Source organism: Sus scrofa, chromosome 15 (assembly GCF_054392235.1).
Source record: "Sus scrofa isolate SSC_HxYL_T2T_F1_AM1 chromosome 15, Sscrofa_HxYL_maternal_Yorkshire_Landrace_v2.0, whole genome shotgun sequence".
NCBI classification, from domain to species: Eukaryota; Metazoa; Chordata; class Mammalia; order Artiodactyla; family Suidae; genus Sus; species Sus scrofa.
The window spans coordinates 95,320,921-95,333,968 of NC_139397.1; the positions used below are offsets into that span (position 1 = coordinate 95,320,921).

Genomic DNA, 13,048 nt, shown 5'->3' on the forward strand with positions numbered 1-13,048 from the left:
AGAATAAAAATAGATAATGGCACATTAGAAAACTCAGTATCCCACAGATGACTGGATAATGAGAAAACAGTACCTACAATCATCTCATCAGAAACAAACTACATCATGGAATGTTAGTTATCCAAGCCTGCACAGTAATGACATTTTAAATTGCAATCATCTATTGGCCAGCATCACACTGAAGGCATCGTTAGACATTCAAGCAAAGGTTGCTGGCATAAACTATTTAAAGACACACACACTCACATACACAACACACACACATACACGCACTCTCACACACATTCTCTCTCACTCACTCTTGTTTCCCACGTTATAATTACATTGTTCTAAAGATAGATACTGATTTTTTCTCACGAGAAATGTTATCAAAATTTGCTACTAAAAGATGACAGTGCTTTCACAAGAATAAGTACAAGTTAGCTTGCAAGTACAAGACAATGGGGGTAAACAGTCTTAAATTTTCTAAGTAGTAATTTTTAGGCTTTCTGGCAACCATACCTTACTTGATTATGCATAAACTTCTCAGTGTGAAACCTGAAATTTGCAAAAAACAAAAATAAAAACAAACCTCTAATTTCTAAAAATTATTAAGATATCTGATAACCCTGTATCATACATTATATGGTTTCATATTTTGTTAGCCTCAAAACATGGGGTTTAAAATACTGAATTTAACATTTGAAAAATAGTCATTTTTGAAATGATAAAGGATTCCAAAATTTATGCCCACTTAAAATCTTACAAAAAAGAAAACGGACTATAATTGATCTTCATTTAGTTTGAGTGTGCATAAAAGCACTGTATGTCTTTTACCATGTTTCACTCAAAAAGTGTTTGCTAACGTTCTTCCTTTTGCATCATGTGCAAAATAAAAGGCAAAAAGATTAAAAGCGAATTTCTATCCTTCTCTTGCTAGTGCTTTATGACCTTGTTAACATTACAAAGTCAACAGGGACTATGCAGAACTTTGGTATAAATGATATAACAATACTACCATCACAGTTGAGGATTAAGAGGTGGTCAAAAGAAATGGAAGTGGGAAGAGAGATTCAGTAACACCCCCATTTATTAAAACACCACCAAATTAAAAATGAAATAAACCACAATGAATTATAATACAATTTACACATGGAGCACAGAAAAATTAATAAATCTAACAATATTTATAAAAAAAGCAAAATCAGTCCTTTTCCAGAGACTAAAAACTGTTCAGTCTGATCATCAACTGCTGTTACACCAACTTTAGAGCCAAATTTAATTTCAAGTAAAAAAAAAAAATTTACAACCACAGATTTTGCATCAATGGAAACCGGTCTTTCCTTGATTTCCCTTTGAAGTCACTAATGAGTATCTAAAACCGCTGCACTGCAGGTTTTTAATCAACTTCCTGAGGGCTGTGACTGGGAGGAAGGAGCCATAACAATCTGTGAAAGCGCAGGCTCTGTACTCTGGTCCGCCATCTGGGTGAGGACTGAAGTGGCTACAGCTTCTGCCTTGGAAGTGGAGCTGACTCCGTTGGATGTGCTGACAGAGCTATGCTGTATAGCTTCAGTATGTGGACTACTCGGCACTGACAGGTCTTCTGAACTATCATCTTTGTCAGTAGCTGAGAGGAAAAAATAAAATGACTCAGTGTTTGGATACAGTTGTAGGAATTTATCGGATTGAGTTAATGCACAGAATAAAGTTAGAAGGCATTTTACAAAATCAGTTATTTAGAGAAGCTGGTATGACTGGAATGGAGTAATTGAAAGGTGGCTGTAAGTTATGAAGTAGGCCATTTTGTTGTTGTTTGCTTTGTAGGGCCGCAGCATATGGAGGTTCCCAGACTAGGGGTCTAATGGGACTACAGCTGCTGGCCTACACCACAGCCACAGCAATGCCAGATCCGAGCCACATCTGTGACCTACACCACAGCTCATGGCAACGCTGGATCCGTAGCCTACTGAGCGAGGCCAGATACCGAACCTGCAACTTCGTGGTTCCTAGTCAGATGCATTGGGAACACCCTCAAGAAGGCAATTTTGCACACAACAGGATGAACAAAGGCGCAAACATGCATATGGAAACACCTCAGTGCCCAGCACCACATGAAACAAAGCTGAAGAATTATTTGCTAACTAGGGTTATGAAGGAAAATTGGGTAGGGATTTGGGAGCTAGGTCTCATAGAAATAATCAAATACCTGTCCAGCAACACATTGAACAAAACCTGTTACATGCCTTTCTTATTAGAAGATAAATTTATAACCATATGCACAAACAAAATGAACTCTTCCATATAAATTATATCTTTGAATAATTCCCTCTGCAGAACTATATTTATTCTGGCTGACTTTCCATCTACTGCAGCAATGGATGATTATAACACCTGATTCTAATGATGCATACACATGAGCATAAGCAATATTTAGAATCTAAATGCCACCAGCTGTTGCAGTTGCATGAATTAATTGAGATTCAGGAGTTCCCGCTGTGGCTCAGTGGTAACAAACACCACTAATATCCATGAGAGGACAGGGGTTCGATACCTGGCCTCACTCTTTGGGTTAAGGTGTTGCTGTGAGCTGTGGTGTAGGTCGCAGACACAGATCGGATCTGGTGTTGCTGTGGCTGCGATGTAGGCCAGCAGCTGCAGCTCCGATTCAACCCCTAGCTTGGGAACCTCCATATGCTGCAGATGCAGCATATGCTAAAATGCAAAAAAAAAAAAAAAAAAAAAAAAAATCCAAATAAAAGTCCATATAAAACTCAAGATACTATAATTGAAAAGAAAGGGCATTCTAAATATTTATGAAAATCTACCAACTTTAAGGCCTGAACAACAAATTTTCTACATATTTCTTATTTTAACAAGAGTCCAGAAATTTAGTGAAAAATTTGATATGCAAAACACAAATAGTTATTGTGTCTTATAACTTGCATATACTATGACAGCATGAACAGCTGTGCACTGAGCCCCCAACTTGGAGAACGTAGATAGTAATGCTTATGCTTCTTGAAGACTCCTCTCTTCACCAAAGGTAATCGCCTTTCTGATAGGTACTTCTTTTACCATTCCCTTGTTTTTTTCTTTGAAGTTTTACCTAATAGGTATGTATCCCTATACAATACCATTTAGCTTATTTATTTATTTAGTCATTTTAGGGCCATACCCCATGGCACATGAAAGTTCCCAGGCTAGGGTCGAGTTGGAGCTGTAGCAGCCAGCCTACACCACAGCCACAGCAATGCCAGATCCGAGCTGCGTCTGTGACCTATACCACAGCTCACTGCAACACCGTACCCTTAACCCACTGAGCCAGGCCAGAGATCGAACCAGCGTCTTCACAGATACTAGCAGGTTCGTTACCACTGAGCCATGATGGGAACTCCCTGGTTTTATTTTTTAACATTCTAAAAATAATATCATACTGGATGTACTCTTTTGCACACTGCATTTTGCACGTGGCATTAAAAATTTTTAATTTAGTGTTTAGAAGTGACAATAAGTAGGCTTTCACTTTCTATCAAATCTGACAACACATACTGGCCTTCTCACTGATGGCCAGGTGCTCACTCTGAAAGTCAATGATTAAACGACTGTGGACCCTATAAAGCAGGATTTATCCCTTGGTTTGTAATACAGAAGATAGAGGGGGAGCAACCTGGCAAGCACAACTTTGGTTCAAATAAAACTCATTTTGGGGGTCTTTTGAAATATAGTATCCTTTACAGAATTTTGACATATTTGCCTCAAATCCATGCATTTTTGAAAAGCAGGTTTTAAATACATTAATGAGATAGAATCTCATCCTCTCTATAAATCTGCTTCTTTTTTTTAATGGCTGCATCTGTGGCATATGGAAGTTCCTGGGCCAGGATCTGAACCCAAACTGCAGCTACAACCTATGCCACAGATGCTGCAATGCTTAATCCTTTAACCCACTGCACCAGGCTGGGGATTGAACCTGCACCTCCAAAATGACCTGAGCCACTACAGTTGGACTCTTAACTCACTGTGCCACAGCGGGAACTTCTCTGTAAATCTGCCTCAAATGCCAAACTACACCACTGGATAAAAATCTGACCTCAAGATAATAGTAAAAAAAAAAAAAAAAAAAAAAAAATCACAACCAGTAATCCTCTGAAATTTTATGAAGCAGAAAGGACATTTTTCTGATCAAGCAATAATGAATGTTATGAAATATTTACAGTTCAGTTAAATATTCAATACAATTGTTACGTATTCAAAGAAAACACTGGCAAATGACAGTTTACCTGGAAAGAATAGTAAAAAGCCCTCTATTTCACCACTATTCAACATGACAACAAAATGACCTTCTCTCAACGTTAAGTTCTAGGGATACAACAGCTTTCAAGAATGAAGAGGCTGATCTGTGATGAAGAGTATAAGGAAATATAAATATATATTGGAGGCAATCACTCAAAATGAAAGAGTAACTTGTAAGGGACAAGTGCTTATCTATCTCCAGGTTTCAAAATTAGGTAAAGCAAATCTTTGGATTGTACAAAGAATCTGGTACTCATAAACTGTTATAAATTTTATGTATAAAATATCTTTATAATTTCATAGAGCCACACCTATGTCCAGTTCTAGATGGTAAAGAGAGAAAATTGCTAGTATGATCACAAGCACTTGAAAGACACAAGCGATCTTTCAGCCCTACTCAAAAGAAACCAGCTGTTTGACAATTCACTTTCTCTGAAATTCTACCAATATCTATACATATTTTCATTAATGAAAAATATAAGCTTCCAATTACATTTAGGGCCCAATAAGCTTTCCTTCCTACTTATGATTATAGAAACAACTATAATACGATGTTAACTATTCCCAGAGATTTAGAGAGTATGAATTAATGGCAATAAGATTATTCTTGTGGGAGTTCCCACTGTGGCTCAGGAGCTTAGGAACCTGACATAACCTCCGTGATGATGTGGGCTTGCTCCCTAGCCTTCCTTGTCCAGTGGGTTAAGGATCTGGTGCTGCCACAAGCTGCTATGGATGTGGGCATAGATCTCAGCTGAAGCTTGGATTCGACCCCTAGCCTGGGAACCTCCATATGCCACAAGCATAGCCATAAAAAGAGAAGAAAAAAAGGTCACTCTTGTATTTTATTCTTCATGGAACCCAAACATTAAGAATGTTTTCATATTTTCATTCTCATTTTATATTATTTGACTCAAGGTCATGATTTTCCCAAGACTGAGGTGTTTCCTAGGATGTGGGACTTTCAGTGTTAAAAAAGAGATTCTATGACAGCATGACTTTACACTGTCACCTTTACCTGCAAGTTTTTGTAATACGCCTTAATTTCTACTAAACCTTAGTTGTTTTTTTTTTTTTTTTTTTTTGGTCTTTTGTCTTTCTATGGCTGCACCTGCAGCATATGGAGGTTGCAGGCTACGGGCTAAATCAGAGCTACAGCTTCTGGCCTACACCACAGCCACAGCAACGCCAGATCCGAGCCGGTGTCTGCGACCTACACCACAGCTCATGGCAAAGTTGGATCCTTAATCCACTGAGAGAGGCCAGAGATTGGGATCGAACCTGTGTCCTCATGGATGCTTGTCAGATTGGTTTCCACTGAGCCATGATCGGCACTCCAAAACCTTAGTTTTCTACCCCATTTTTTGGGAAAGAATTAAAAAGTATTACAGCTTACCATCATATTAGCAACTGCTATGTGCTACAACATGATAAACAGTGTTAGGTATTTGCAAATTTCTCCAAGATTTAAATATTCACCTAAACAATCTGTATTTATCTTGACTATTAAATGAGAAGTCAGATTCAGATTCTTTTTCAAAGAACCTCAGATTTGAAAATACAAATTTTGAAACATCAATAAAATCCACTTATTTCCCAAAAGCTGAAGACAACTAATTTTATGCAAGAATAATACTTAATCTCAATTTGATTATCTAGATAACTAGACAGAAAAGTGCTATTCCAAAACCCCAAAATGTCTTATTCATTTCTAACATTTTCACAACCTAATACATCTTTACTAAAAACTTATTACTCTAAATTTTCAGTCAGTTTGAGGATATAGTATATAAACCTATACCTCTATACATCAAAAAATACCTTACTGCATTTGCTGAGCATACCCGCCTGGATAACAGGGATAAAACTGTTGGGGTTATCTAATAAAAAAAAGTAAGCTTTAAAAATTGAAGATAATCTTGAATTAAATGCAACTTGAGTTAATTTTCCTTCTAATTTTAGAGAATCACTTGCATACTCCTTTTTGAACTATCAAAATTTTAGAACAGCTCTCTTGTTAAGAAAATCATGTATGCATAATACTGAACTCAGTAGCTTCTAAAGGAAATTATGTTGTTAAGTCAGACGGGAGCCATAATGGCCTCATCCCCGCAGCAATCATTATTAATACAAACCCCAAATATATTTCTATATGGTTCCAATTTACTCCACAATGTGTTTCACCATCCTGTCAAAATGGCTAGATATCAAAGGACTGAGATTTATTTGCTCAAAAGTGACAAAAATCAATGTTCGAAATATATATGGCAATAGGGAATTGCTAAATCTACTGAATCTTTTAAATTAAAAAATATTGCCCATTCTGATGAAACTGCTTACAATGACTACAAGTAAAGATGGTGGCCATTAAGTTTTATCGTGAGCACCTGAGGAACTGTTTGCATCCAGTACAAAATGTTTCTTTCTTTTGAATTACTGACACTGGCAAATTAAAATGAAGTGGATACATATGGTTGAAACAATCTTCACATTTACAAATATCCTGAAATATCACTAAATCATAAAAATGAAAGCTGTGGGTTATATATTATGAATGTTGCCTAATGCATTCCCGGCTCTGTTATTTGTTACAAATTTGTATACGATGGACAAAATTGGCCATTTATTCAAACGTAACAGCTGGTTCCAACATTGTGCATCTTATCAAAAAAGGGCATTACAAGAAGGAAAAGCACAATTAACCTCTAAAATGCTGAAAACAGAAGAATCTCATTTTGAGGGGAACTATTTAAGAAGAAACTTACAGGGAGATAATTTAATACTCTTCTATTTTAGCATTTTTATGACTAACTAGAAGACTCAATAGAAAGATTCAGAAGGATAAAACTGCACAATGCTGATATCTAGGAAAGAACAATAGGATCTGCTACTGTAACTATAGGATCTGCTACATATTAAGACAGTTAATTTTTTTTTAAATTACTAACCATTTTGTTGATCTATAGTAGTAATCTTTAGAAAAAAAGCTAGAAATAGGAAAATCAAAAAACTCTAGATCCTAAGTATACCCCCATTAAATAATAACCTTGTAGATGCTCTCATATTTAATATTAAATATTAGAATTGCAGTCCCTATTTTTTTTAATGTTAGCTTGGTTCACTCTGGCAGTATTTCATTGATGTAGCCTAAGGCTATAGGTAATGGAACATTACTCACTATGATAGCCAGATTTCTTCTGCATGGCGGTTACAGGGCAATCTTTATGAGCCAGAAGAAGCTGTTTCAGCTGTGCCACTTCATTTCTCAGCAGGGTGACTTCACTCTGGAGAAGAAACAACTTATGTACCTTACCAGCATCAGTCTAAATATTTTTTTTTTTACTGTTTAAAACAGGTGAAAATTAAGATATGAAAACCAGACATCTTTAAAACAATACCAAGGAATAAACAAAATATGTTGTTTAAATGTGTTTAATTACACACATTAACTTCTATATTTTAGTATTTGCATAAAACCTTCAATTGCAGAAAAATTTAACCACTACCAGAACTGGATAACATATTTCAAGGATTTTTACATTATCACTTGCCTTCAGACTGTTTATATACTACAGGTTACCTATCAAAGGTATTTTTATTTTATATATGTTACATGTTCTTTTAATTATTTGAAAAATTAGAAGTATTAAGACAGTTGTGATACAATTTCAGTGCTTCTACTTATATGGAAATTAAAAAAATTTATCCTGGAAACTCAATTAAGCAGTTTTCTAGAAACTAGGAAAAGCTCCATAGGGGAAAACATAATAACCAAAGAATCACAGATACCTAAAGTGCATTGTGAAGCACTGCACTGGACATGGAACCAGTGAAAGTAGATGTAATGTCCAAATGGCTTAGTTGCCTTCGACCTAGGCCATCTGTACACATCTAAATTTAAATCTGAAAACTCAATGGTGATTTTTCTACTCCTTATTACAAGATGAGCAGTTCAGTCTTTGTTCTAGATGCATTAATCTGGTAGATTGATTCTATGTAAAAGTTTCAAATTGAGAGAGTCCAATTAATTCCTTTGGGTTCCCCCCCAAATATTCACACATAAATTGGTGATAATTAACAATACTCAAGAGCCAGGAATAATATGAATTTAATAAATTGGTAACATTAAAAAAATCTTAGCTTACAAATACCTCTACTTATTTGGATTTAAATTAACTTTATCCAGACTTCAGCCATGAATCCAAAATTAAATGAAGAAATATAGCAAACCGGTGTTCATAAAAGTTCAAGCACTTCTTGGAGTTCCCGTCATGGCTCAGTGGTTAGGGAACCCGACTAACATCCATGAGGATGCGGCTTCGATCCCTGGCCTTGCTCAGTGGGTTAAGGATCCGGTGTTACAGTGAGCTGTGGTGTAGATCGCTGATGTGGCTTGGGTCCCGAGTTGCTATGGCAGTGGTGTAGGCCAGTGGCTACAGCTCTGACTGGACCGCTAGCCTGGGGACCTCCATATGCTGTGGGAGCAGCTCTTAAAAAAATAAAAAGTTCAAGCACTTCTTTTTTTCACCCCCAAGTCTCTTAACCAGAAAACCGAATTTAAAATAATTTGGTTGGAGTTCCCGTCGTGGCTCAGTGGTTAACAAACTCAACTAGGAACCATGAGGTTGTGGGTTCGATCCCTGGCCTCGCTCAGTGGGTTAAGGATCCGGCATTGCTGTGAGCTGTGGTGTAGGTCGCTGATGAGGCTCAGATCCCATGTTGCTGTGTGTGTAGGCTGGCGGCTACAGCTCCGATTGGACCCCTAGCCTGGGAACCTCCATATGCCATGGGTGTGGCCCTAAAACAGCAAAAAGACAAAAAAAAAATTTGGTGGCCTAGACTCATTAGGTCTTCTTAAATGATCAATGACAGAAACATACAAATCAAAATGATGGAAGTAACTCAAAGGCAAGTCTGTTGGGTTAAATGAGATTCTTCTCTCTGTTGTATCAGCTTGGTTTTGAGACTCACATCTACAAGTTTGATTAATTTCTATAATAGGAAATAGGGCTGGATATGTACTTTTAGTCAAGAATACATAATCTTTTATCTGTACCTGTGACCAACCTTTGCCTTAGTCTAAACTTATTAAATAATATTTAATCATTCTGATCTATAAAAATGGAAATTTCAGAGCTAACTAAATATAAAATGCTGTCTCCAGACAGAAAATCTTTCCTTTTTGTCTTGCTAATTACACACATTTCTTGGATCTCTTGGCCTGTGCCTCCATTCTTTTTCTGAGATTTTGGATCATCTTTACTATTATTATTCTGAATTATTTTTCAGGCAGATTGTTTATCTCCACTTAGTTGTTCTGGGGTTTTATCTTGTTCTTTCATCTGGAACATATTTCTCTGCCATCTCATTTTGTCTTTCTGTGTATGTGGTCTCCTTTCCTCAGGCTGCAGGATTGTAGTTCTTACTTCTGGTGTCTGCCCCCTGGTGTGTGAAGTTGGCCCACGGGCCTGTGCTTGCTTTGTGTCAAAGAGTGGGTTTAGAGGTGAGTGTGAGAGCTCAGGATGACTTTAGGCAGCCTATCTGCTGATGGGTTGGGCTATGTTCCCACCGTGTTGGTTGTCTGGCCTGAGGTGTCCCAGCACTGGAGCCTGCATGTTGTTCGGTGGGGCCAAGTCTCTGTGCCTAAATGGCGACCTCCAGGAGAGCTCACACTATTCCCTCAGGCCTCTGCCACCAGTATCCTTGCCCTCACACTGAGTCACAGCTGACCCCTGCATCCCCAGGAGACTCTCTAAGACCTGCAGGTAGGCCCGGCCCAGGCTCCTGTGGAGTCACTGATTTGCCTTGGGTTCCAGTGCATGCAAGATTTTGTGTGCATCTTTCAAGAGCGGAGTCTCTGTTTTCCTTAGTCCTGTGCAGCTCCTGCACTCAAGTCCCATTGGCCTTCAAAGCCAAATGTTCTGGGGGCTCTTCCTTCCCATGCCAGAACCCCAGGCTGGTGGCCAGACATGGGGCTCAGAACTTAGGCCTGTGGTAGAACCTCTGCAATATAATTATTTTCCAGTTCATGGGTTGCCCACCTGGTGGGTATGGGCTTTGATTATATCATGAGAGTGCTTCTCCTTACAGTTTCATTGTGACTTTGTCTTTGGATGTAGAATATCTTTTTCAGCAGGTTTCAGTCTTTTCTGTCAATGGTTGTTCAGCAGCAAGTTGTGATTTTGGTGTTTTTGTGAGAGGAAGTGTGCTTAAGTCCTTCTACTCCCCCATGCCATAATTAAGACGCTGTTTTTGAAATGGATAACACTGTGGCCATCACGATAATTCTGTAGTTTTGCCATATGGTCAGAGTTCAAAGTAACAGCATCAACACAATAGATTCTGCCTTGCTAATTATTTCACTCATCTTTAAGAGTCAACTTAGTACAATGTAAATATACACAGGAAAAGAAGTTAGGTGTCCATTTCTGTGCTTTCCACAGCCATATATATACATATATGTATGTATTACATCCTACTTATCACACTGGTTTTTAGTTTTTGGTTTATTTGTTTGCCACCTCTGCAAGATTGAGAATTTCTCAAGGGCAAGGATTATCTTGCTCTTTGCAGCCCCAGAGCATAGCCCATAGCCTGACATAAACTGAGTACACAGAATTACCATGATTTTCTCTAAAATCTATTTCTATGGATGAAAAAACATGAAAGAAAGTGAAATGAAATAGCTTAAATAATACTGGTCAAGGGTACTAATTTCATTTATTGCCATCAACCTCACCAACATAGCCACAGCTAATTTTCTCAGTCAGAAAGTGAAAATTGGCAACATCTCAATTACAGAATTTTAAAAATCACAAATGCCTTCTTTCCGTAATACTCTATATGGACATTCATCATAAACCATAGTATGAAACAAAATTTTATATTAGATAAAATTCCTGGCCCATTAACAAATGAACAAATGTAAAAATGCCACTAGCTAACAATGGGCAATAAACATTAAGGACTTAAGAGGTAAGGTATTTGATTCCTGTTACAACAACTTTGTATTGAGTGAATTTAACTGGAGTCACACTTAACAGAGCAAACAAAAGGAGAAAAAAAATGGAAGAGAGAAGAACATTAAAAATAAAAACTTGAACATTTTAATACAATTTACATATACCTAAGTGATACGGTTCATAAGTATGCTGTTCTTTATTGAAACAACGAAATTTTCCCCATCTTTTAAATAACAGAAACAGTAAGAAAAAAAAAAAAAAAAACCAACAAACTCAAGGTATGTGCAATACAAATTTAGATCATCCCAATCTAAAATGTTTTACAATGTTAAGAGGTTTTTTTTTTTTTTTTTTTGGTCTTTTTAGGGCTGTACCTGTGGCATATGGTGGTTCCCAGGCTAGGGGTCAAGTCAGAGCTGGAGCCATTGGCCTACACCACAGCCACAGCAACACTACATCTGAGTTGCATCTGTGACCTACACCACAGCTCATGGCAATGCTGGAACCTTAGTCCACTGAGCGAGGACTGAACCTGCATCCTCATGGATGCTAGTCAGATTTGTTTCTGCTGAACCAAGAGTTTTTTTGTAATGATAAACCTGAAGCTCGAAAATGATTTCTGACTGAAAGTTTAAATTAAATTAATAGCTTGTATTATTACTGTACCCTAATATTCAATTTATTTAAAAATTGGTATTAGCAGTAGACTGAGAACAGCAAATGGGACACAGCTGTGAGCAAAGAACTGGGACTGTGAGAAATACTGCAAAGCAAACACAGTTGGAGTATTAATTAGGAATGAGAGGACCAAACCTTGAAGGAAGTGGATTTAATTGAGCTGTAGAGCCTTAAGTGTGAGCATATGCTAGTGGTCAAGATAGGTCAAGCAGAGGTTGAAAAGAGGAGCCTGATTCTAGTTTATAACCTTTATATTAGGCAGAATTACAAGAGGCTAAAGCCTGGCCAGTGTTTTTTAAGTCATTTCTGATAAATATAGTAAAATTCAACAAATTAACCCAAACATTCAAGAATCATAGTCTCATATTCATATGCATAAAGGAAAGGACTTAAAGACAGACACCATTTCGATAAAGCAGTTGCATAAATCATGACTTTAATTCTGAAATTATTTGGAAGACAGGTAGAATCAGAAAAATGCCTACATACATATAATGAGAAGACTCCTGAACATCTTCAGAATGAAAAAAAAGAAAGCTCTAATGATCTCTCTCGCTCTCTCCCACACACACAGACACACATAGGACCTATGTAAATATAAGTTTGCTTAAGCCAAAGTGAATCTGAAGGGGATAAATGTTAAGCCATAAACAGATTTAATATTAAATGAAAAAAGAAGTAATATACTCCTACTACCTGTGGATTATTTTAGACTGGATTATAATTGGATTCAGCCTCCAAAGCCCTTCTGGTTAATTTGTTTTTAGTGTATGTGCAAAATATGTTAACTATCTTCCAGGGTTACTCTGAAGATAAAGTGAAATAAGAAACATGAAAATATTTTGAAAACTTTAAAGTCCCATTCAAATGTGAGCAATTTTTTTCTTTTGTCAAAGTAAAATGCATTTGGTAAGATAAAGCAGATGCTGAAGAGAATTATTATTATGGTCTAAAATAAAATACATTATTTTGGCATTGTCTGTACCATTGCTCTACTCTATTTGTAGCTTCTCAAAGGTTAATTACATACTGATGAACCGATAATATTTTTTTTTATGGTATGTCTAAAGCAGATCAGACTGATAAAATAAGGACAGGATAGCCAGTTGATTAACCAATCAAAACTTTTCATT

The 13,048-nt window shown here is 37.0% G+C and overlaps 1 protein-coding gene across 1 annotated transcript in view; it reads right to left on the minus strand.

Moving 5' to 3' along the window:
- Positions 1-1,147: 1,147 nt before the first annotated feature.
- Positions 1,148-13,048, minus strand: part of ATF2 (activating transcription factor 2) — a 93,733-nt gene continuing 81,832 nt past the window's right edge. Inside the window, 3 exon segments of the mRNA XM_021075925.2 lie at positions 1,148-1,402; positions 1,404-1,609; positions 7,454-7,559. Coding sequence (XP_020931584.2) covers positions 1,379-1,402; positions 1,404-1,609; positions 7,454-7,559 — 336 coding nt within the window. The 3' untranslated portion in view covers positions 1,148-1,378.